Source organism: Coturnix japonica, chromosome 2 (genome assembly GCF_054131305.1).
Source record: "Coturnix japonica strain WE chromosome 2, WE-NBRP24, whole genome shotgun sequence".
In the NCBI taxonomy this organism is placed as follows: Eukaryota; Metazoa; Chordata; class Aves; order Galliformes; family Phasianidae; genus Coturnix; species Coturnix japonica.
In genome coordinates, this window is record NC_140664.1 from 72,704,710 (window position 1) to 72,731,811 (window position 27,102).

General features: G+C 43.4%; 1 protein-coding gene across 7 annotated transcripts in view; it reads right to left on the reverse strand.

Annotated features, from left to right (window-relative positions):
• The window catches only part of HIVEP1 (HIVEP zinc finger 1), a 108,390-nt gene extending 81,992 nt beyond the window's left edge, over positions 1-26,398 (reverse strand). For 6 of the 7 annotated variants that reach the window (XM_085540250.1, XM_085540252.1, XM_085540249.1 and 3 more), the window contains exons 1-2: positions 25,002-25,169; positions 23,433-23,579 (exon numbers count right to left, since the gene is read on the reverse strand). In XM_085540250.1, coding sequence (XP_085396376.1) covers positions 23,433-23,472 — 40 coding nt within the window. In that variant the 5' untranslated portion in view covers positions 23,473-23,579; positions 25,002-25,169. Of the gene's footprint in view, positions 1-23,432; positions 23,580-25,001; positions 25,170-25,748 lie in introns of those variants that run through there. The other variant, XM_085540247.1, reaches the window with a different exon arrangement.
• Between the last annotated feature and the right edge of the window lie 704 nt (positions 26,399-27,102).

A 27,102-nucleotide genomic window follows, 5' to 3' on the forward strand; every position in this document is an offset into this window, starting at 1 on the left:
TGTACGTACAACAAAAACAGATTCTGTTGGCTATCTCCTAGTCTCAGTCAGGTCATATCATTTACACCCAAGCTAAATTGCAGCACATTTATTGCTGAAATTCTTTTGGCATCAAATTTAGTGACCATGGAAAACATATGAGCGAAGCCTTCCAAGCTTTGTCTTCTTTCTTTTTCTTAAATGAATTCATTGAAATAGCAACAGGGGTCTGTGAGGAAAGCCTTCTGCTCTACCCAACATAACTGTTGTACTGATGGACATAGTTCAGTGGGAAATATTGGTGATAGGCAAACAGTTGGACTGAATGATCTTAGAGGGCTTTTCCGACCTTGATGATTCTATGAATGTGGTGCTGAGAGATATGATTTAGCAGAGGGTTGTTAGAGTTAGGGGTACTATGGTTAGTCTGCGGTTGGACTTGATGATCTTCAAGGTCTTTTCCAACCTGGGTATTCTATGATTCTAAAACTGGGTGTAAGCAGAAGCATTTTGGTCAGCTTTTGTTGCTGCAGTCAGAAAGGCATGGACAGATCACAAGATACATTGAGAAGGGGAGAGAAAAGCTACTTATCTAATCTAAACAAAAGAAAACCAAAGGGAGCCAAGGTAATGAGTCTTCAACTGTGCAGAAGGATAATGCCAAGAGGAAAGAAACTTTTCCTCATCCACGGCCAGCAGAACAGCAAATTACAATACCAAAGACTGTACCAAAACCAAGGAAAAATATTCCTGACAAAGAAAGGCACTTGAACAGAATGTGTGTGTAATTAACAGTATGGGGTAGAGGGAGAGATAGAGCATCCATGCTGCTCATTTCATAAGTTATCTTCATTGTGTATACATATATATGTGATGAAGAATATACATTTATGTAGGAAGATGCTAGATACTGTCAGAAGTGATCAAGCCCTAGCCAGCTTTGTTTCAGGGCAAGCTATTTAGATCACTTCTAGGGGTTCTAGTTCAGCCCCCGTGACTCAGCATTTACACAGACCTCTTCACTCTTTCCCCAGCACCAAGTGCAGACCAAGAGAGGAGTAGTCCCTTTAATTTCAAAATACACAAAGAGGAGAGGCTTTGGTCTTGATGTCCCCGGTAATCCTGGGCGAAGGTCAGGTACACCCTGGCCCAGCAGTAAGCCTACAGCTGAACAGTAAACAGTGACGTAGCAATGCGAGTCCCACGAGTCACCTGAACCAAGGAAAAAACCAAAGTCCATGTAACGCAGTAGAGAGAAAACAGAACGGAGTAGTTCACAGTTAGATACCACAAGGTCTAACTGCAAAAATCTGCTGGAACATCACCTCTGACTTCTCTACACTGTACCAGCTGAGAATGCATATTGTTTGCTGAAATTAGCTTCTCTGCACCCTGCTGCTAAGTTAACAATACTGCTTTTCCCCTCTCACATGTGTATTTTGTCTACACAAACTACTAGCAGTTGGGGCTAAAAACTAGTTTGCTTCTTTATACTATGCCTAATGGCTTAAAAAACGGGGATACAAACTATTGTGCCTCTAAGGTGCAAACCACAGATCACAGAACAACGCAGGTGGCTTCAGAAACCATCCTGTGTCCTCCTGTCTCTGGACTGCTCTAGGACTTGGAGGAGCCCTGCCATCACCTGGATGCCTGGAGCTCCATTTTATGGAGAATTTTCTTCACGAACCATCATGTCTAAAAGGCAGCAGTACTCTAACACATGTGCTGTCTTTCACAGTGCAGCTTGCAACATGAGTCCAGAGATGAAATGTTCACCCTGGCTTGGAGATTACAAAGACCCAGTTAAAACTACTAAAGCTTTATGAGAAATCTGTAGGGCTACAGTCTTTGTGGAGATCTCAGCCATAGCACTGACACATTCTTTTGGCTCTTAAAGGTAACACAGTGAGTAGAAGGGTTTAGAACTGTAGCCTCCCAAGGAAGTAACTCAGCACAGAACACCTCAGCATTACCCTACTTTTCATTTACCAAAGCCCTGTCCACAGCAAATGCATCACTATCATTCTGGACTCTCATCTCATGCAAAGCAACTGCTGAGTTTAGATACAAGAGCTTCTGCCAATTTATTAGAATCACTTTCTGTTTTGTAGTACAGACAGCCTTAACTGAAAGGGTTATTCCCCTTTGTTTTTCCATGGAAACAGATTAGGATTGTTGTAATACTGGGCTTTGCTTGATGGAAAGTTCCTATATCCCACACACGCACATATGCTCCAAAGCCCAAGAAAAATAAACAATGTTAAGCTGTGGTCATACTTTTATTTGTAAGTGTCACATCAATCCTCCTTTCTCTTGAAATATCCAAAACCTTATACAAGTGCATGGCAGATACGGCCTTTGGCTTCATAAGATGTACTTGACAGGGTAACAACAGCTGGTACTGAGTGAGATTTGTGTTGGCTAGCTAAATGAGATATCATGATGTACTCATTCGGAAAGTACCTAGGAGCCACGCTTCAACTCATTTTGAAACAAGAAAGGCGAGCTCTTTCTGGTGTATATAAGGTTATATATCAGAAAACCACAGTAACTTCCCACATCAGTAACTTCAATTTTCTGAACTGAATAAAATATATATTAGGTTATGCATGCATATACAAAGCTGTTTAATTAGGTACAAAATGAAAAAACAAAACTGAACTCTGAAAGATGGGTAGATGTTCCACAATAGCCACTGTCATCAAAAGAGGCAGCTAATACAGAAGTTACCTTCTATTTCCTAAATGGAAAGTGCACTAATATCAACAAACTATTGAGAAACTAATAGCAAGGGGGGGGGGGGGGGGAACAGGAAGGTGCGGTTCAGATCAGAAGTGCTGACCATCTCATCTTATAATTTCCACTTACCAGAACTAAGAGTGCTTACATAAGCATCTAAAAGTTAATATGTATGCATGATTACACATTATTCTACAACTGATTTTTTTTTTCCCCTTCTACTTGGAGCAATAGGCAATTATAAAATGTATTAAGTTCTCTAGTTATGTCATAAACCTTGGCAGTGTTTGATAATTTCTCAAGAGGTTTGACAGAGGAATCAAAAGGTTACAGAAATCTCACATTTTCTTCTTAAGTTCTTGACTTTCACAACACTACGATCATACGGAAGAAGCAAATGTGCAAGCAACAGATGAAAGAAGGCAAATAAACACATCTCAGGTTCCTTCCTTCTGAAATGTCAAAAATCGCATAGTTGAAGCCAAGTTCAGAAAGCCCTGGCTTAAGACTGAGCCCCTGAGGTTAAGAGCACTACTAAACACAAGCCCTTCGTAATCAAACCCCTCATTTTGTGCTGTGTTCAAGCTAGCAGTTGCTAGCAGAATTAGCTCCCTAACTCAGCGCTACCCAGGATGGGCAGCAAAGAACTGCAAGCAAGCTCGGCAATTTGCTGATGGAAGGAGAACTTGCTCTATCCAGCATGCTCCTTCCCAGCCTGGGTCTGCTCCTCACCTTTCCCAAGAGCATCCTGCAGGTGGTATGGGAAGAACAGGGGATGTAACGATAGCAGCTTGCAGTTCCCACCATACAGGTATCCTGCCCTATCAGGGAAATGTATGTACAGCAACAAGCAGGTTATTTCCCCAGATTTTTAGCAAAGTAAAGCCAAGAGGAAGAAGCGGAGTCAAGAAAAACTCAGAAGGGGATTTCTCCTTCAGCTTTTCTTATGCATGAAGTATATGCATGTACAGCAATATTCTTGTTTTAGCAGCTCTGATATTTGTTTTCCATTAGGCATTATGAAACTTACTTAAGAAAATATGTTTTGTGGGTTGTAATCCATAGCTTGTTAACCACTATATTCATTTAGGGACTACACATATGGTTTTTTTTTTTTTCAAATACAGACATAAGGGGAAGTTAAAATCATGCCAGGGAGCATTGGTTAGTTCCCAGGAAAGATGGCATCTAGAATTTGGCAGCCTTCAGAAATGGGATGAGTACACACACATTCAGGCTCAACAATTTCAAGTAGTTTGTGTGCACTGTTGCTTCTGTGTTGGTGAACCCAAGTACTTACTATGTTACAAGCACAACTGGTGTCTGTAGAAAGAACATCCTTATTACCATTTAAGAAAAGGCATAGATACTGACATTATAGAAAAAAAAAATCTTTGGAAAGAAAAGCCTTCAGATACATTAAAAGCATTGAATCAGAATTAAGAGTTTATTCTGTAGACTGTGATTGCATTGGAAAAGGGAAACAAAAATCACTCCACGTGCCTCCTTCAGGTTTAAGAACATAAGTACCGTACAGATCACAATATTTAACTTGACTCAGTCTCTGGAAAATAATTAGACACACAGAGGGACACAATCAGAATTCTGATCTAGTCTACACAAAACCTATTTAAAGGAAATATTAGCTGATCTACATTGCTGAATCCCTCTGCCAACACTTGCTGATTATCCCAGCAGTCTTCCCTCTTATTGATGTATGAAAGAAACAGTCAACTAATTCATTAAGCAGGAGGTGCTGATTACATACATTCTGCTATCAGAAGCATAAACTACACTTTTTGCTTCTTTGCTCTCAGTTACAGCAATTTCAGGGGCTTGCAAAACAAGCCAACTCAAAATATTCAGCCTGAAATCTGATAAGTTAAATAATATTTGAGTATTGCCTCTTTAGGAAGCCAAGCAAGACACACAAATTCCATACACAAAGCCCAGCTACTCACAGCTAGAAGCTACTCTTCATTAAATACTTTTAAGAAAATGAGTAATGCTGAACAAACACAGAGGACTATTTTGTCCCAGTATAAACACTGTCATGAAGGTGGAGCACTGCATTTTACAGTCATGTCTCCTTTACATTCAAATTAGTTCCCTAACACAAGAACTTCTCATTAATTTGCTTACACATTGCCTAAGTATGGAAGACTTGATTCAGCCTTTTCAATGTTACAATCAAATGAAGAAGCCTCCAAAAACATCAAGATGACCTGAACTTTGTTCTCAGCATTCCTATCCACCTCTATTTTGAATATGAATGCAAAAAACTGTAGTGACAATGAGACTAGGCTCTCTAATAGTATTTATAATTCACCATTGCGATGGCCAGCCCCCAAAAGTGGGGAAACATAGAAGAGGCTGCAGTTGAAGACAGTGTACAGATATGACCCTCTAAGGCCAAGTCTTGTCACTGACTGAACACGTCAAGTTTGGTCTTGAAGTAAAACTAACAGTGCATGTTAATGTCATATATAATCACTATGAAGTATGATAGCTCTAAAAAACACAGCGGTACATGAAGCTAGTTCCTAAGAGGTAAAACATAGGAATTGTAAGCATCCTCCTACTCATTGTGAAGTCTTGTTCCCAGATAAGCTTAAAGAGTAACAAACCGCTGCTATCCTGGTTGCCACGTAACTAAAGACAAGAATACAAGGGGAAAAAGAAGAGCTCAAATAGATCACCAGAAACATGATCCAAAACTTTCTTCCTTTAATTCCACCTTTGAAAGTGAGTGCTATAAAAAACACCAACACAGAGATGAACCCTCAGGTTTCTATAACTGAACACACACACACATATATATATACTGGAACACAGTATATAATCTCCCAGTCTACGCTTGGTTGTTAATGCTGATCATTTTTTGTTTGTGCTTACACAACAATGTTCAGCAACGAACAAATTAACCCATCACTTGGCTGATAAAAATCTGCTTTTACTTGAAGTATCTCCAGCATCTCCACTTTGTAAGAACACATTGAGAATATGTGGTAACAAATGCCAAGAAAAATAAACTTTTTTTTGCCCAACAGAACACATCCAGTGCCTTCCCAGCAAAGTTCAGACAAAACAAAGGCAATCTTTGGGTCTGGGAAATACCTGCTTTTATTTCTTTATTTCCCTTCAAAACACAATGCAGACACTCCTCACTTTAACCGAAGAGTCCTATGCAGCATTTGACTTCTCTGTCAAACAGCATTCAGGATAGCAAAGCAGTTTTTCCAGTATCATCATCATCTGATGTATTTTAAGGGCTCTTTTTAACTTCTTAGCATTGCCTTCCCTCGCAGTCAAAAACATTCTGCTTCATACTGTTTTGCATGCTCAGAATGCTAATTGCAAAAGGCAGGTGGATTTACCTTCAGGACAAACAGTGTCTAAATGGCAGCAACCTTACAGAGCTCAATGACAAAAACTCTTATTTGCTTTGTAGTTCCTACAGCTCCACTAAGACGCTGCTGTTACTCCATGAGACTGGTAACTCACAGTTACGTATTTCCAGGATTAACTTTCTCCTACCTGTCCATTCTGTCTATTCCACCTGACAAACCACCTATGCTGGCAGTAGGTTCATGAAGGGTAAAACTGTATATATTTCTACAAGTTGGACACCGATTGCACTCACACATTATTGTTGTTAGCATTTGCCATATAATGCCGCCAAGGGAATGGGTCAAAGAATTTCAGTGCAGCAAATGTTTGAAGACCTATCCCAGAGTACATCAAGGTGTTTTTTTTTCCATCTCAACAGCACAACAACTAGATATTCATGCCCAATATTATGCTGTGTGATGTCCCAAATTATACCACAAATGGCTTATGCAACAGAGGCACCATGCACAAAGCTAAAACAAACTACTCCGCAACAATGAATGGGGACTTTGTTATTCAGGTCTTTGCCAACTGCATGCATCATTGTTAGTTCTGCTAATATTGAATAAGGACAAAGGATATATTCTGTCCTTCAAGGCAGCACAACACAGCAACGATCCTATAAATTAAAGAAAGCACAACACACTGACAACAGACTCATTACTACTTTCTTACTCTCGGTTCCAGTATATGAACATAGGAGAATTCCTCACATTGTGCTGCACATAATGGGAAACAGGGATAAACGTTGGACGGTCTCTCTGCAGCTATACAATATAGATCCCACTTCCTCCATCTGGATCCAGTTGCGCTTTGTTTGTATTTTGTTATTTAATTTTGTTTTGTGGGAGATTTGCTGGCTTCTATTTATTTATTTATCATCAACTGTCTGTCCCTGGTTCTAAGCTTTTCTATTAGTACTTATTTCCAGATCTGCTGTTCAGTCACACCAATAACTTAAATATTTATTTTTTCTTCTTCAGAACATGACAGTCTGCACTCCTATAAGAATGTATTCCGTAATCTCTGGTAAAATCATATCTCTCTCCGCTACCTTTATTTCAAGCAAATACAATATTTGGGTTTGCAAAAAGGCCTTTGGAAGTTTTATTTATACATAGATGTGAACATTCCCTGTACTGGAAAGTAAACTGCACAGTGCTGATTCCTCCACAGACCCCTGCCATGTTCCTGCCCCCCTCTGTCATTCCTACACATATATATGACCTGGGCTATCTTGCTTCTAGATATGACTTCAATTATGACTACAATATCAAAGATAACCTAATTGGAGAGTTCAGAAAGCACCCATCTAATAAAGCTGCTTTTCAGAGAACACTACAAGCCTAGAAGTATAGGTATGTATAAGGAATAACTCAGAACCAACTCAGTGCTGATGTCCGTGAGAAAACATTTGTGTCAATACTGCGTTTGCCTTCGGAATTTGTGTTCCTACCAACATCATTATCATATTTGGAAAGAAGATGATGTTAATATTCACAAACCTCTGACTATTTTCCATGAGTTTTACCAGGACTAAACAGAATAGCATTAGCCATCACAATGATCAAAGGCTGGAAGGCACCTGACCATCTCCAGAGTAGCTATCAGTGCCTTCAACCCAATAGCCGCACTGCCCCAGCCTAGACGTGACACTGACATGACACCCCTCAAAAGTGTCTCTCACAAATGGCAGCCTGTCATTTCATGAAGACTATTACAATCAGAAATACAAATTAGATCAACTAACAGACCTAGAGAGGAAAAAAGCTGTCTTTCCCAACAAGCAAGGAGAAAACTTATAGGTGGTAGAAGCATCTATACCATCACTTATATCACAATAAACAGCTTCTTTACATCACTTTCAGCTACGGTCACTTGACTAGGATGTTTCCAAAGAAGGCACAGTAGGGCAAAACAAATACAGCTCTTACTGCAAAGAGGCCCCAGGCACACACACATCGTCTACAACAAGCCAACTGTCAATGTGTGAAGTGATGGCAAATAATTGTACACATGTTGTCCCGCAACACCAGAGGCAAATGCTGGTGGTACAGAAGTACAGGTTGAACCTTCCCACCAATATTCTGTTACATTTTGTTGCCATTTGACAGACAGCAGCAGAGGGGCAGCCTGACAAAATGGCGCCTGACGTAGAAATGCAGATGAAGCAAAGGTGTAGAATCAAATTCCTCCATGTGGAAAAAATAGCACTCAATGACATTCATCGACACCTGCTGAATGTTTATGAAGACCAGACAGGGGATGCAAGCACAGCAAGGCAGGAGATGGTGCATTTCAGTAGAGGCAGATTTTTATAAGCATAGCATGCAGACTCAGGTGCAAATGCGAGGCTAATGGTGGTGGATTACATTGAAAAAAATATAGTCCTGTAGCTGAGAATTTGTTTTACCAAACAGTGTTATTTTGTTCTATGTACCTGTTGTAGTTCCCATGGAAATAAACAGGAAGAGTTACATTTGGAGCCCTAGACAACTCCTCTTTACTCAGTGTGACCCAGGTAAGCCAAAGACTGGTCACCCGTGCCTTAGCTCTATCTTCTGAGTTTTCTTTTTAACTCCAGCGTCTCTAAGCTGTGTGATTCAAATGCATCCGGATTTCTGGTAAAAATCATATAACCAATAATAAAAACTATATATAAACAAGCTCAGCTTGGACTCCTGCATTCATTTGGGAAATTGTCAGTAGAAGCTCTCTCCTTATTGTAACCGTATTACTCAGCATGCTGTGCACAGGAATTGTTTGTGGAAACATTCGGTATTTTTAGGCCTAGTCTCTCAATGGGAATTCCACACTTATGAAAGGCATAATTTATACACTCAAACCAGTCCTCGTGTCCTCCGCTATGAATTTACATACAGGGAATAGAAGGTGAATTGTTCTGTGATAAGCTGGAACTTATAAATGTGTTTAAGCACCTGCTGAAAACAAGCAGGAATTATTATGCTCTTGACATGAGTACACACTTCTTTTTTTCCCCCCTCAGAAAGTAAAAGGGAAAAAACCCTCAGCTCAATACAGGACAGCAGAACCTAAAACAAATCAACATCAAATAAAAAGCCACATATCTACTTCCCTGATTTCCAGTGGTTCTTTTAAGCCAGCTTTCAAGGTGCATAAGTTTTCCATGATTTATGCCAAACTCCTCCCCTCAATAAAGCAAATAAAACAGCGTCTAAGGAAATACATAGCATTTCCATGGGAAGGGATAACTAGAAGAAGCAAGGACAACTCAGCTGGAATACTTACCTCTTCCCCTTAGCAACATGCTCCAACATCAGCTGCTACAGACAGGTATGGACAGAACTGTGCTTCCGGAGTATGTTTATCTACCTAACCTCAAACTAATACTTGTTTTGTCACTGTATCAAGGGTGATGGGGTGAGTTCCAGAGCATTTCTTCACTTCCTAAGCAGCACAGCATCAGTGTTAGCATGGAGGGGGTGAAACGAACGCTAACTTGGAAAGGTACTACTGTATTAATGATCTCTACGATGTGATTTCTGAACAGAAAGAAAAGAGGTGGAAAGATTGGATAAATCTCTGGAAAAACACTCAGCTTTTTTTCCAATGGGCTTTTCATATAAAAGTCTACATTGTTGTTACAGTGATTGTTTCGTATGATTTACAACAGCTCCAAAAAAAGCAAAGCCAGGTGTTATCTATCAGAGATCTACCAGGGGAGCAAAGGAATAACGCACCAGGAGAGGTTCAGCCCCCATATCCTCCCCACTAGAGGACTCCTGAATGGTTTGCTAACAGCTGTGCAGCACAAGGACACAAAAAGCCAGAGCATGGTTTCACTCAACTCATACACCATCACCATTAGCCCTGTGCAGCTTCCAAGTGCAAAACTAGCTGATATGCAGCTCCCACATTTGGATTTACATATGAAACAGGAGAATATTTTAAATTCATTTACCAAAGCACCCTTCTCTCACACAGGCACATTAAAAAACAACCAACTCACAACCACCTTCACCACATAGCCATGCTGAGTTCCTTCACATACCTGAGCACAAAGACAGCAACAGCAACGAAGAAAAGCCTTTCCCACCTTCAAGCAGCCAGAAGCCCTGTTCCCTTTATCTTCTTCTGAGGATCTAATCCCCATGATTCATGTTCTGTGGTTCCTAGGCTAGGCGAACACAGGTCCCCAGGCACGAAGGGGAGGCTGCAGCCAGATGGGAAACCCACAGCCCACACTCCCAGCACTTGCTTCAGAAATTGAATGAAGAGCATGAGTCTGCTGTATGCAAGGTCCAGTACATTTAGAGAGATACTTGCCATGCTCCTTGCCATAGACCAGCTCAGCTGAAGAAACACTAATGCAGCAGAGGGACACAGAGGAGAACCTGGGCACTACTGAAAGGTATTAATTCTCAACAGGAAGACATCCAGCTGTTAATTACTTTTCAGCATGAGCTGAAGCCTAACTGTACCTTCAGGCACTTCATTTCAATAATTCATTCACCATCAAGAGCCTCCCTCAAACGAAAGGCAATATAACCCGGCCACGGTCAGAAAGAAGAGCATGTCAAATAGGTCTCAGAGTGCACAGTGCTTTCTGCCTGGTCATACCCCACGATTACAAAGCAAATAAAGAAACAAGTCAATTAGTAAAAGAGAGAGAGCCATGTTGCTCAAAGACTTTAGGAAAGGGCTCTGTGGACAACAACTGGTCAAGTGGAAATGCTTCTGCCTAGGATAGTCAGGAAAGACCCAGCTACAATCTCCAGCATGACTTTAAATGATCACTGCAGGAACTGATCCAGCAAAGCCCTTGACCACAGCAGCTCCTCAGGCTTTAGTGGCCAGGAGGCATCCACACATCTTGGTCAGGATCCTGCTCAACTCTTCCGCATCTCATCTTCTTGCCCTGCAGTGGATGCAGCAGCATCACCTTATTTTGCAGGGCCAGCTAAAAGAAGCACAACAGAAGAACAGCGGAGCCCAAATGACAGATGGTGAAAAATGTTATGTTCAATTGTTGCTGATTTTGGACCACTTGGAGGAAAATAAGGAGAAAAACGACAGGATAAATGCAGAAGTCAGTTCTGGTGGCTTTTTTCATTGCTCTCTGGCAGAGACAGAAGAGAGCAGGCTGTATGAATGGTTCAGTACCAACAACAGTGTAACAGTCAAACACAGAGCACTGAGAAGTTTGGATATTGCATATGCAGAAAGATTGACAATTGCAAATTACTTATTTTTGGTACTGCTTATGTCTAACAGTTTTTAAAACATTTGAGGCAGAAAGGGAGGGAAAAAGAAAATGCCTACCAAAAAAACAAAAGTTGGCAAGATCAGTTATAGACTTGCTTGCTATGAAAGGCGATTGTTTTGTTTGTTGCTTGCATGTGTTTTCTTTCCACTCCTTCTCAGTTCTCAAAACCTCTGCCAGTTTACCACAAACAACAGAAGCCCTTCTATACAAACAGAGGAAGCCTCTGCTCCCTAAGCCCAGGATTCCAGACCTTCCATAGAACTTCAAAAGTAACACAACAAAATCATACCTGGGGACAGGTGGGAGACTGAGTACTCAGAAGGCACAGAAGCATCCTTTTGGAGACCATACATATAAACTATGACATTTCACAGAATCACAGAATGACCCGGGTTGGAAGGGACCTCAAGGATCATGTAGTTCCAACCCCCCTGCCTGGCAGGGCCACCAAACATACACCTTTACTAGATCAGGTTGCCCAGGGCCCCGTCCAACCTGGCCTTGAACACCTCCAAGGACGGGGCATCCACAACCTCCCTGGGCAGCCTGTTCCAGGGTCTAACCACTCTGCTAGTAAAGAACATTCGCAAAATAAAAATAATAAAAGGATTATTCCACACAGGACTTCTCTTTCTGATGTGTTAGTACATTGTGCTCTCTCTTATTGGGTAGTTAGTCAGCAGAAAGGAAACCATGTTTATTTCCCAGCATGCCTCACCTCCCTGATGCTATCTCCACATGAACATTTCCCTTCCAAGCTCAACCATTTTGCCTCAAACTCTTTGAGGAACTGTTGAGTATTTGCAAATTATGTTGATCCTTAAAAAAAATAGATCATTTAAGATACAGAAGATGAGAAGCAAACAACACAGAAAACAAGAAGGGAACAAGTGAGGGAAAAAGCCCTGGGTTTCCTTCTCCACAGGATTTGTTTTGATACAGTATCCCTGTTGCATGAATTTTCCATATGCTTTTGTCAGATCCACTACTTAAAGCCACAGAGCCGCCCAAAGCTCATTTCTTACTGCCTGCTTACGTGGCAGGCCAACCCTCCGCACAATCAGTCTGTCTTCCCTGAAGCCAGGATCTGTAACCCAGAAAGATGTACGTGCAAAGTTGAGGCTTTTGGCCAAAGTAGCAACACGAGCAAGTCAGCAAAGCAAGCTACAATATTTTGGTACCAAAGAACTGTGCCTTCACAAGAAAGAATATATATATATATACACATATAAAGCAAATATAACTATGAAAACGCAGATTTAAATAATCCAGAAAATCTCCATGTTTTGTACATGCTTGACTTTCTTTGGCAGTAAAGAGAAACCGAACACTAATAACAACATCCTACCTCCACACACGCACTATCTTATGCCTTATCTGATTAGGAAACACCCATCACCCCCACAGCTAATTGAAACTGTCAGTCCCACAGGTACTAATGACTGTTATGGGGGGCAGGTGCATCTCCTGCACCTTTCTACCTCACATTTTCAGTCTTCAGCATTCAAGAGGCTCCCTCCGCTCCCCAAGCACCACATTCTGTTTATACAGAATTGCACATTTAAATGCAGCAAACAGGCTAATCGGAGACATTTAAGTCACTGAATGCAGATCTGTTAATCAGCACTGATTGCTAGCTTTCCTTCCATTTACTGAGGTTTCTTCTGGAAGACATCATCATAGCTACTGCCACTGAAAGTATATCTTCAGAGCTTCATGGAGGAAAAGCTGATCAGTTATCCTGTTGGCTCAAGAGACCAGTTTTGTGTCAGCATTTTCTTGAAAAGCAGTGTTTAAATTAACTTGCAGGTAACAAGTACATAACTGTGCACAAACATTAACCCCTTCTACTAGCTCCGAAGCAGACTTCTCTGCCCTTCTTTCATGCATTGGTGAACTTTAAAGCATTTTAAAGTCCTGCATGCCCTCACAGAATTAAGTGGTTAACCAGAAACCTTCAAGCTCAGGAAAACACTGACCACTACATGATTGTCGAGCCATTTTCTTCTGCCAAAAGAACATTAACTTTCAGACTCCTCCCTGCTCCTAAGAATTTTTAAATAGCTTTTTTTTTTTTTTAAAATTACCATATCCAGCTACAGAAGCCCAGCATCACTGTCTTAATACACCATGTATTAAGTGAACTCATTGTTCTGCTTTCTCGCTGCGCTGTGTGATGTTGTTCCTGAGGAACACACCTGGTTAACTGAAGTCTTAAAGCCTCATCACGTAAACTCAGGGTCACTTCCTCTCAAGCATCTTTCTATCTACAACTATGATCAGCAAGAAAACCAGAACGCGTAAGACGCCAGCAATATCAAAAGGCCTGTGAAATTTAAGAATAGGAAGAAAAGTAAAGGAGGAATAAAAAGACGGTTTGGTTTTCCTGTTTTTAAAGCTTTCACATGATTGCGAGGAAGCCTAACAGCAACAAAGCATTATCTGTAGACACTGAATTTGTTATGGAGAACAGAGTATGAGAAGGAAAAACAAAAGCACAAAGAAGGATATAAAGAAACTCATAAGTTGCCAAGTAAAAAAATTAAGAAGCTGAACTGATAGCCTTAAAAAAGAATATACTATTCACTTATTTTTGAAAAAAATCAGAGTAGAAGGCAGCCATAAGATACTGGAAGAACATTAAAAGTTAAAATCTGGTTTGTGCCCTGGCCATATCCTGCCTGTGAAAGTCTCCCAGGAGCACTGGGACATGCCCGGCTCTGCCTGAGGTGCCCTCCCACCCACTTGGGCAGACAGCATCCCTCAGGCAAAGGCCCCCAGAGGGAGATTCCTCCTCCAGCCCACAACTTCAGAGTTTGCCTGGGGAGCCTTCCTGCATATGTTAATAGCGCACTGAGGAAACTGAAAGCTTCAGAAAAGGAGAAGCCTCTAGATGTGAGAGCTTCAGAGCCAGCCTGACTAGAAATACTTTCTGTTTTCTCTATTTTTTGGGTTTTGTTTAAGGAAAAACACCATAAGAAAGCTTACTGAAACGTTCCATAAATCAGCACCGTGAAGAAGAATACACCAACAAATGCGTGCAAGACAAATTCACTGTGTACGCTGCACAAAGATTTACTGGAAAATTATTAAATCATCCCTGTAATAAAGTTCTGTATTTTCACAGTTCCTAATCTGCCTCACAAAAGCATTGTCCTTATACCGAAGGAGGCAATTCTCTCTGAAGATTCAATGCATTAAACTATCACAACATGCATACTTAGCTCTGCCTCTTGACAACTGAGAATTATAGGAACATTTTGACATAGGATGTATTTTACTAATAAAAATTATAGAGTAAAATATTTTAAACACAATCGCTACATACACACCACTGCGTTTCCTTGATAGCACTGGGACAGAAATACAAACACTTCTTGCTGTATGAAATCCTGATGGAGGGAGTAAGAACTGTACGTCTACTTTCTGAGATTCGTGCTCCTCTTCAAAAGACACAAATGCTAGAGATTCCACAGAGGTAATGGAATAGCAAAACCACCAGAGAAACTATACTTTATGTGCCATTTCTACACGTTTTTCTTTTTCCTGGCTCGGTATCACAACTGCGTTACAATCTTTAGGGTAAGAGCAAGTGTTCGATCTTCCATCTGATTTAACAGCACTAAGTAGTTAAAAACAATATAGTTCAACGCTCACTTCTACTTCCTAACCCCCAAAATTAGGTCAAAAAAAAAATATCAGAGGAAATCATGTGGCATGCTCTGGATATTCCATGACTATCACTGCTTGGCAGAGCTCGAGCCACATATTTCATAGGTAACTAGGAACACATACACAGTTGTTTTGTAGCTACGTTAGACCACAGGATCCTGCTCAACTACCACTTTTTCCTCTCCGCACCTCTTTCCAAACTTTTTGTAGTTTTAGCCCAAGAGAAGGATTTGCAAAGGGGACTCAGCAAAACTTATCTTCTAAACACACAGGAATCTGGGGAGAAACAGTTCACGGGATGTTTTAATGTACGAGTTCACGGTCCACATTCTCTACTCATGGCTTCAGCTGTCAACCAAAGATGTTAAGTATGGTTTATTATACAAACCAGATGTGATTACAAGTACAGACAAAATCTGAAGTCAAAGACTGAAGCTACACACACACACGGACTTTCTCAGCTCCAGTCTTCCGCTGTTCACACCTGTGGGTCATTACAAAGCCATTTCTTTTTCAGTCACCAGAGGTCATAAGGGAAATTCTATGTCAGCACATTCCCTGAGCTGTCTCATTCTGAGACAAACTTTACAGACATTTTAAAAGTTATTATACAGTAACAAACAGTCCTGCCCAGCCTTACTATACGAGAGCTTCCCCACTCCCTCCATGAATGCGTCACAGAAGGCTCCAAACATCTGCTGCACCTTTTTCTCCCCCCTCTCCACCTTCTTAATGTAAATATCCTGAGTTATGGTACGCTTAACAAGTGGAGGGGAACACTGCACCTTGCACAACTTGGAAATGTAAAGTCCAGCTGATTCATCTCCTTTAATACAGAAAGGAAAGTCTTACTCTTCCAACTGAGCAATAAACCTTAGTTTCCCTCTTCAGAATCTCCAAAGCCATCACTGAGCTATAATTCTTGCTACAGAAGGCTGACATACCAAAGAATGAACAAGCCTAGGAAGCACATACTTGTATAACTAGCTCCTCAAAAACGTGCAGCTCTGGAAAGTCTCATTTATGTTTCCTGGCATAAATATTTAGAGCAGTTTGCAACTTGAAATCAAATTGTCTGATCACAAGAAATTCAAGCAATGTGCCTTCTGCACCAAAAGGGAACAGTTTCACTATTCAAACACAAACAGAATGGAAGCCCAAAACCAGAGGACTATTCTTTACAAGTCAGACTACGGGGAGATCCGCAATAAAGCAGCACACAACTACACAGTCTGGGACACTGATGTATACAGACTTTGAAAATACAGATGCAAGTGAAAACCTGCACATTTTTAGAGCAAGAAAAAGTTAATTTGAGAAAATATGAGACCATAAGCCTGTCTGTCCTCTTTTGTAACAGATAATTCAGGGCGTCAGCAACCATAAAACCATGAGGAGTCTCTGATAACTGAACTCTTCCAGCCTATCCAGGATCTTGTTATCTACCTGCTATTTTCTAAAGGTGACATCCTGAAAGCAGCTATTACATTGTTGTTTGTGTGGGCAAGTTCACTGCCTACACAGGACGTTAAAACATTTACGCTACATACACATGCACAGCAAACCAACATCTAGTCTAAGTTGTGAGGATTATATAGGTTGGCAAGGATTTCTGTTTAGAAGTTCTATTGTTCTAAATGCTCACAAGAAAACTCGTCTCTCACAAAATGTCATTGTTTCAGAGAACCGAAAAAACACAGTTTCATCCCAAAGCAAAATGCCTGCTCTAATAGAAACATGTGAAAGAACAGCTATGGAAATCTTACTCTTTTCACAGCTGCATTACATGTTTTTTTCCCAAAACCCTCTGAACACGCCAGAGCTTGTGCTCCAGCTTAGAAAAAAGGCTTAGAAAAAAGACAATTCAGTAACTCTACCTGCATCAGGCACCTTCTTTTTTCCCATTCCCCACTCTTAGACCAGCACAAATGCTTGTAAACCCAAGCAAAGTGGAGCCAGGAGGGTTTTAGCTATGGCTGCCTCTGCGCTGTCTCTCCCTGGACACACTCCTGCAGCAGTGGGGTGTGTGGGACTGGAGGGAGACTGATTCAGCCTAAAAATCACTCCCTGCCTTCAGTGTTAGAACAGCTAAAGCAACCTCAGAACCACTTGGGAAGCTATGACCTTAAAGTTGTTCCTCTCTAAACGCTCTCCCTGCACCCAGGGGCTTTCTCAGGGACATTATGCCAAGCACTTGAAATGGGCTATTGCAGAAAATGGTACAAACATTTAAAACCCATAAGCTTTATTCTCTCCAAAGGCCCTAGCAGCTCTCAACACCAGCACCAACTGCCAAAAAGCTCACTCAGGTGGGAGGCTTCCTCCTCCATCCTCATAACCATGTTCCATGAGGGCAAAGCCTACATGCTGAAGGCCTGACCAACCTCACAGGGTCCCAGCATGGCACTGACTCAGATGGGATTCAATACAACAGAATATCTTGGGTTGTTTTTTTTTTCCTTTTTCAAGTTTGCTATTTTGACAGCTAGGAAGTAACATTTAAGAATATATCTGAAACGTTAAGATGGTGAAAAAGAGCACTGAAGTCAGAGAGTAACAAAAGTAAATTTGCTTACCCAACGGAAGCCAGCTTGGCTCCAGGCCTTGCTTGCAGCACACCCCTAACACAAGACTAGCAGTTTCTCCATCTTTTCCACTGTTTAGGCACAATAATAACAACCTTATCCTCTAGGCCCTTAGAAACTGATGCATCTCCAATTTGAAGGTAGGAAACAGAGATTAAGAGATGTACCAGAAGTGTTGGCTAATCTTGAGTCTTCAACTTGAGTTGCCTAGGCCCCAACTGAATTAATTCATTTTTTAGGGTGTTCACGGCGACAATTTGAACGTAAAACACAAACTGCAGTTACAAGAACTGAGAATCTGTGCCGTGGCATCTCAGCTTTGGCAAAACATGGAACACAATTAGCAGTTGGCTGCGGAAGCTTGGTTTTTAACAGAATCACTCAACCTCACACTTGAAGCTTGGAGGCAGAGGCAAGAACAAAATGCAGCTCTCGAGGCAGTGCAATCTTATCCATCCTCCCAGCCTTTCCTCTGTTGCAATCAGCTCTCAGCAGACATTTGACCATCACCTGTGGCCACTGACAGAAGGGGGGCCCAGCCATCCTGAGCAATGAACTGGATCAGACCCTGTCAAAAAATGCTTACACAATGAAGTTTGGGGATGAATACCAGGTAAAGAATGACAAACAAGAGCTTTAAATTTATCCTTTCTTACATTGCATAGTATCTTAGTTTTTCAAATGTAAAAACATACGTATTATTCACATTACAATAAATAACAACAATAATGGCTGCAGACAAGAATCACCTTAAATATATAAAACAAAACCAAAAACAAGAGCGAGAGAAATTCTATCACTCCACATCCAGGGTGAAGAACACGAGGCACAGGGAGAATACTGCCATCGTCTACAGGAAATACAGACTACACACTGCATGGCAGGCAGGCCTGGCCAGCCGGCTGATACCTACAGAACCAGGTGATCCTCCTATCTTTATGAGGGAGATTTTAGTTTGAAGTACTATTAATAGAAACAATCCAGTACACAGAAACAACACTTGCTACCAAATCAATGCATATTTTTATAACGGAATCACCAAGGCAAGGCTCTGACTTCTTGTTCCACCTGTGTCACATATGATCCAGAAATTTTAGCAAGATGCATGTTTGAGCTTTTCCTACAGCAAATGCCCACAGGCACACCACAAAGTGCAGACTACTATCACCTCTGATGTACCAGCACTGCCTCAACAGCACCTCATTGCTTCCATAACACTGTGCATTATTTTTATATCAGAAACAGTACTATGACCTGAAAGTCAAGTGTTATGCCTGCAGATTCCTTTTACGTAGACCAGGCGCAAGTTAAAGATGCAACTACTATAAAACCTGTTCTTTTTTTCTTTTTTTAATGCAAATCATGAGTTACAGCACAGCACAACAGTCTGTTCTCAAGTCTTACAGACTACAAGACTAAGGACTAATACGAAATATTAACAGGTCAGCTTCCAATGTCAACAGGCTTATTTCAATATTGAAACACATTATAATTTTGAACCAACTTTAAGAGCCTTCACTAAATTACACTTAAGACATAGCAGACACCTCACTCTCCTAGAAATCAGACACAGAACATAACTGGCTTCCCAGCAACTTTAGCTATCAGGCTATTGAACAGAAATATTTGTATTATACCTGCACTTCCTTAACAAACACAAAGCGTTAAAAATATTTAGACACAGTCCTTGAAGTTTATGAGCCCATCCACCATTTGTTTCAAATGGAAATATTTGACTGAGAAGGAAAACCAGAAACAGCAAGAATTTGTATTTGAAAAATAAAAAGCTTATCTAAGAAAAAGAAGGAGTTCAAAATATTTGCAACAGTTTCATATCTGAGCATTACAGCTCTGCTAAACAGTGTACAAAGAATAAATAACTTCTCAGTCTAATCTCTGCAATTGGGTACACCAAAGTGAACAAAAACATGAGCTGTTTTTCCTCCTATATCCTCACAACCGTCTGACAACAAACCAAGCTCACTCTGTACTGCTAAAAGCATGATTCTCTAATGTAGATGTACCTCCGGGAATACATTTCTGCTTCTGTGAAATGTTTGCTCCATCCATGTATCAATTGGTCATGTAAATATATAGTGTGACTGCACGCAAAGCAGTCTTCTACCACCTGCCTAAAACACGACACACAAGGTTAATTCTAAGACAGACAATGCTCTGGATGTCTTGTAAGCAGTAAAGACTGCAATAATCCCACTGTTCCCAGCCCACCTCCTGAGCAAGACAGACGTTTTCCTCTTTGACAGCACACTCATTTTCTGGAGGATGACAACACTTTCGTTAGCAACACGATAAATGGCCAAGACGTCCAAGGGGCTAAGACAACATCAGGAATGCCTGCTTATGAAATCCATTCTGGCTGTGTAGCTGACCGGTAACTCATATCTAGTTAGTGTTTGGTTGTTTTATTTTGACTTTTGCTTTTATTTTTTCACCTTAAGTCTGATACTACGCGTGATTCCTCACCAAAGCAGTCCCCTGCTAATGCTGATGCTTTCAAACCTAAGGACCTATTTGCACTGAGAAGCAAAGGGAAGACTGATGCGACAAAACAGAATAACGAAACAAGCATAGCATAGCTGATGCCTTACTGACATAAGGCATCAGATATAACATGCTCATTCAGCTGCAGCCGAGCATTAAAACCATGTCACTAGCACATAATCATGAAAACAAACGGCTGACTTATTCTATTGGTTTTATACATATAGGGATATATAAAATTGGTTTTATATATATATACACATATATATGGATAAATACATTTTATTTGCAAAACAATGCTTCCCATATCCTGCCCTTTTGACACAGGTTCTTTCCTGCTGTAAAAATCAGGTTAGTATGGTACTATATAGTGATTCCTCTATAAACAAAAGGTGGAAACCAAGACAGAGGAAGAGGGTACAGGACCTCATCACACTCCTAAACAAAAACCAAACACACTCAAATAAGCAAACAAATTTGATCTTTACAGAGCCTACCAAAAGCATACAAAAGAAGTAAAATAAAGCCATGTCAAAAAAAAAAAAAGAAGAGCCTTCACATTTCTTGCCAAAACCTTAAATTTAGCTCTATCTATTAAACAATGCTATTTCATTTTCCCCAGACAATAACATTACTTACAGTAAACAAAGGCAACATGAAAACCTTCAGAACTTATTTCTATGCTGCAGAAAGCCACAAATTAACTTTTTTTTGGGGGGGGGAGGAAGGGGGGAGAAGTGAAGTTATGGGTTTGGTTGCTTTGGTTTTCTTTTGCTTCAGAATTTGTATACATATTTTAGGTTCTTGGACTTGGTTGTTTATTCTTCAGGCTGACTTGGAAAGCAAGTGCAATTGCAGCAACTCATCCAATGCACAACAGAGCAGCCAAGGGTTGTTAGACAGTGCTCTCTCTAAAGTTAAACATTGATGGACCCCAGGCCAGTTAAGCCGCTGGCCATTCAATGGCTATGGGGCAACCGGAGGGGTTGAGACAAGGAAGAAAGAAGCCAGGTGGGGGCATGGGGCATTCTTAGCACATAGTACAGGTGGTAATCATTAAGTTTAGATAATGTAAACATACCTTTTATCCTCAGAACAAAAGCCACTTAATAATACATCTTTATTTCATCTTAGATCACAGCCACGCATTCTTTTTACATATCTAGTTATTATCTGTACCAATAGCCACGAATTCAACACCACAGACACAGAACACATTTGTTTGGGTTTTCTTTTTTAATAGTTAAAACTCTCAATTTGAAGCTGGTCCAACTTTCCATACACAAAAAAAGAGAAGAGAAATACAAAACCTTCAGTCTCTCCTAATTCCATCAATACCAATTCCACCAATACCTCATGTGTTCAGCAAACATCTTCTGCTATATTCTCAGAAACAAGTAAAAAGACTAAAGAAACTGAAATCCAGCTTTTCCTCATTATCTGGACTAAAAATGGAAATAGGGCATAACTAATGAGAAGTAAACTGATTTTTCAAATCACTTCACCTCTAATAACCCATTTAGTAGCAATGTATGCTGACAACATGTTGAAGTTTGCAGAAACCGGGTAGTCTCAACACAGGTTTCTAACTGTTAATAAAAGGTGTCGTTGTGTAGAATGGGCTCGTTCTACACCCTTGTTTCTCTTCTCAACATTTAACCCATCTTGATGTATTCGAAACCTCTGTTTGTTGTGGAGAGAGATAAATGGATGAAAACTTCTATAATAGAGGCAGTAAAAGCTGAGCGACTGGGGAAATTACACAAGGAAAAAAGAAAGTAATTATTTTCTTACGCAATTAGGAGTTTAATTAGATTATTTATTTTAAGCATTTACTGAAGCAAACACAAAGCTAGAAAGAACTACACATCAGATCCAATTCCTTTTCAGCTGGAGAGTGTAATACGAGTGGATAACAGAGCACTGAAATCAGATCACCTTTACATTTGATCAGGAAACATAACATCAGCTGTATCAGCAAGCTGGTAAGGAGCAATATTAAAAACTGGAGTCTAATTTATTGCTAAGAAGGGGAAAGCAGCACCACCAAACATCAGGCACTGCTGAGTGCCCACTCCGGCTTCTCCCCTCACAGCATCCGTGATGGAAGTTGATCCATCATGCTGAACAACACTACTCAGCGCTTCCTGAATGAAGACACTGCTAAAATGTCTTCTACAGCAGAGCTGCCACGTGATAACAGTGATACAGGTCACAAACGGAATGCCTTTGGTACAGCTGCACACACCAGTGCTTAAAAGCCTCTCAACTGTACGCTAAGTGAAACATCCGCTTACATATGTTAGGTGCTGCTGTTTAAAAAACAAAAGAAACCACCACCCCTCAAAACAAAATACAGCGCAAAAACAAACGCTCTTCCTCCCCCTCCTAAAACTTCACATTGATATCTGTGGTTTGTCGTTGCTTTTATTTTCTAAAGGGATGTTTCCCTACCGCAGCTGTGAAACTCACCTTAAAAGGGCTGATCGCAGCCACACGTGAGGGTGCAGGTGGAAGCATGATCTACTGACTGCTACCGATCAGAGCAGCAGTGAAAGAGCACTTTCCTTCTGCACACGCATCTACTCTTCAACTAATCTGTATTTTTCCCCTTATTTAATTCCTCCATGGCCACTTTGACCACGACAGCAACAAACAATCACAGGATCAGATGGCTGGTGTTCACCGGCCACCCCTGGCTCTACTCAGCGTGCTGGGATACTATTCAAGGAGATGCCCAGTTTATAGGGAGGTCACTCACACGCCTGCTCCTCTCTGAGCTCAGCTGTGTGTGAGGGAGGGCAGCAAGGAGACCAAGGTCAAACCCAGAGAATCCCAAGGCAGCACAGTGACAGAGGTGATAAATAGTGCGGGGGCATGGCTGGGAGGAGAGCCTGATCCCCCCACATCCCCGCAGCAAGACACACTGATTGCTATTAAGAAAACAACCCCTGGCTGACAGCTCTCACACTGCCCCTACATTACACACTCACTTCCCACCTCCTGGTATATTTCAGCTGTAAATTCTTCAGTAAGAAAACAATGCCTTTCCTTTGCATTTTCCAAGCTTGAGCTGGCTATTGCTCTGAGCATAACGAGAGTGCTGCCAGGCACATACATACTGCAAGAATAAGAACAGATACTGCATGTTTCTCTCCAAATTAGAGAGCCCTCCTGGGTTACTCCTCGGATTGCTGGCAAACAGCATCTGGATCGAAACAACCTCCTAAAGCATAGGTTCCTTTAACCTCCCATAGCTGGAAATGCACCTCAAGTCCCCAAAACGCCTTTTTTCTCAGCCGACAGCAACATACCTCTGAGATTTCTGGGATGTATCTGCTTCGTCCGAGGCATTTTCCTCTAATCTCGTACACTGCTTTCTCCTCCCAGAAATGAAACGTACAGCAGGCGGAGATGTGGCAGCTCCATAAACTTGTCGGAGGGGTCAGTTAATCCATATGCTAACAGGAAAAAAAAATATATATATATATATGTGAATTAATAAGGAAAAATAAAGGGTATCTACCTGCCTTCATCAGCTATGGAAATGAATGAGGAGCACAACATATTTCTGTACCTATCCTTTTATGGAGCAGCATGTCCAAATACCATAAGTAAATTAAATAAGGGTGATGCTCCTTTTGGGATCTCTCAGGAGTCATGAGAAAACCAAGATCCTTTTGCATTTCCCACATTCATCAGCTGTTTCCTAACCCGAAAACGACTTCCAACAACTTGCGTCCCATGCAAATAAAAATGAGAAAGCTAAACTAAACTTGACATCAGGCTTCAAGATAAAGGATGCTCATCTGCAGGGGGGAAGCAGAACGGAGGGCAGTACACCCCACTGGCACACACACAGGGGAAAGCCACAGCTGCAGAGTGCAGGTTTGAAGGAAGCCTTGGGGAAGCACTATGCATGCAGCAAGGAGCAGAATGCTCGCATCACTTTCTCCCTTTCCCAGTGATCTGCTGGTATACTTCCAGCACCCTTCGTTATCTGGAATCCCTTATAGACCTATGGCAAAGTGCTTATAGAACTTATAGAGAGAAGAAGTGGAGCTGTTGCACCGTTCCAGCTCAAGAAAACGAAACGCCGCTTATTTTTATAGTCGTGCTACCTCGAGTCGAGACATTTTTGTAGTTAACAGCAGGATGAATTTATTTGGATTTATATAAACTTCAGAACAGCTCTTAATATAGGCACAATGCTGATAGGAGAGAGCACGTAGGGTTTTCAGCATTTTCAAGCCGGACAACGATGCTTCCTTAAAAACCGAATTGAGAACCCCTACAAACACTCCAGCTTAGAGAAACATTAACGTTTAAGGCTGCTTTTGTCTGCGGCCGCCGCACGGACCCGACGAGGGGCAGGCACGGACACAAAGGGAGCAACAAGCGGGATCTGCGGGATCGGAGATGGGAGCGGGGGGCTCCTTTGTGCCAAGGACGGAGGTGGTGGAGGGGAGGGGGGCGGGTGGAGAGGGGGGGCAACGCAACACGGGGAGAGGAGAGAGGGAAGGGAAGGGGGGGGAATGGGGGGGAAAGCATGAATGAATGCGGAGGGCGGAGCCTGGGAAAACCCCTCCGCAACGCCGCGCCGAACACCGAACAAAGCGCTGCGCGTGTACGCGCCGGGGGAGGGGGGAAAAGGGGGGGGGAGGGCCGGACGGCGACGGGGCCGGAGAGGGGGAGGGGGAGAGGGGGCAGCGTAAGGGAAAAGAAAAGCAAGAAAAATATATGAAAAGAAAATACAAATTAATTTAAAAAAAAAATTAAAAGCAGGTTTGGGAAAGCACTCGGTCCCCGCAGGTACAGAAGAGAAGCGCCCACCTCCCAGCTCCAACCCCGGCCCCCCCCTATATCCCGATCCCACTACAAACCTGGCGGAGGGGCCGTGGCGGCGGCGGGCGATGGCGGCGCGTGGGGGGGCGGGCGGCAGCCTCCTTCCCCTGACAGCCTCCAACACAAACATGACCCAGCACCACCGCCGCCTCGCTCGGCCCCGGCCCTCCTCTCCTCCTCTCCTCCCCGCGCCGTGCCCCCCCCCCGCCGCTCCCGGGCCGGCCCAGGCTCCGCCCCCCCCAGCGCCGAGGGGCGGGCCGTGTCCGGGGGCGGGGCGGGAGGCCCCCGCCGGGCTCCCCTCGGGGAGAGCCGCGCCGTGACCGGGGCAGGGCGGGGGGGAGGAGCCGGCCGGGGTTGGAGGGGGGGGGGAAGGGGGCGGGGGGGTGTTTTACCGTCCCTCACTTTCTGTTGCAGGAAGCCGGGCCGGAGCACTGACGTCACCGGGTCTCCCGGCCACGCCCCCACGCCCCGCAGCCGGCCCGAGCGGGAGGGGGTTGGGGAGGGGTCACCGAGGGGGTTTCCGTGCCCCCCAGCGGGCACTACCCGCCTTCCCCATCCCGGAGCCCCGCTCCGCCGCCGTCGGGCGCTGTGCGAGTCGCTGTGCGAGTCGCGCTCCCCCCTGCCGCCACCCGGCCCCCGGGGCACCGGCACGGCCACGCACACGCAGCGCCGCGGCTTGACGCGGAGATCCCGGAGGTTCCTCCCTCTCTCCTTCCCCTCCCTCCCTGTCTCTGTCCGTCTCCTCCCCGCCCGGGTTTCCCCGCGGCCCCGCCGGGGGAACTCACCGCCGCTCCGAGCATCCTGCGGCCGGGAACTTTTCATGCCGGGCGGCAGCCGGCGGCGGCAGCGAGCCCCTCCGCCGCTGGAAGTGGGCGGGGGAGGAAATACGAGGAGGAGGCGCGTCGCTCTCGCCGCCGAGGCGCCCCTTTTTTGGCCCGGGCCGTGGGGATGGTGGGAGGGGGCCGGGGGATGCGCTGCGCCCATCAGCTGTGCGGGGCGGGCGGGACGTGCCTGGGAGGGGCTCAGCGGGGTCTGCCCTGGGATTAGTGTCGTGCATGGGTTGGGAGCGGGGATCGGCGTTTGCAGAGGTGTTGAGTTTTGCAGAGGTCCCTTTATCTAATGGCATTTAATCGCACGAGGTGTTGGTGAGACAAGCGAGGTGGGAAGGTGCGTGCAGGCGTGAGACTGGCCGCAGCCTCGGCCATCTTCCCTCTTGAGCTGGCTTAATCCATACCTTGAAAACGCGGAGGCGCCTCGGTGGGCTCCCTGCATCCTGCCCGGGAGCGGCAGGATCCTCTTGTCTCCTCTTCCGCAGGAGACAAAAGCCCAGGGGGACAGCCCGCCTTCAAACCACCCGGAGGCGGTGTGTATCACCATTGCTAATGAGAGATTTATGGGAGGATCGGACCCTCAGGGAGCACCCCTAGGAGGAACATTCCGCTGCTTCTTGTCAGACGAGGTGAACTCCCCGGTAGGGGCTTTGTTCGTCTCCCTCTGGCTTTCAGATTTCAGGGCTGCTGCTAAAGAACAGAGTTGCCACCGGGCTGATCATATGAACGTGAATATGATCCAGCAGGTGCTGTTAGCTTAAACTAGTCCTCCAGATCTGACCGGTTGCTAACCTGAGATCAAGTGACCTCTGAAATTATCTCCGGACTTGGACTTGTCCTGTTCAGCTGTCCTATTGAATCTGTCCCACTGGCCTTTGCAGAACGCTGCAGTCTTCCCTTTCTACCCACTCCCTGAAAGCTTCAGATTGCCGTCACCTTGCCTTAATAAGGGAGGAAGCACCAAATGCTGCCCTTCCTCATACAACGCATGAGAACAGGGACATAGTGCAGCTGCTGCTGCTGGTGAAGGAAGTCCCCAGCCACATTCTCTCTGTGAGGTCCCGAGCAAGTTCAAAGCAGGGCTCCCATCTGCAAGATGGAGTGGTGGACAATAGAAATCACCCAGCAATGTGAAAACCCAGTCCTCTCAGCTCACCATTGCGTCCAGGAGAGTGTTTCCTCTGCAAACAGGCACTACTGTCTTACAAGAACAACTCAGTGAGGTGGCAAAGAGGAGACAGGTCCTTGATAGGGGAGACAAAGAGGATAATGGGATGATAGTCCTCTGTGGGGCCAGGAGTTGAAGTTC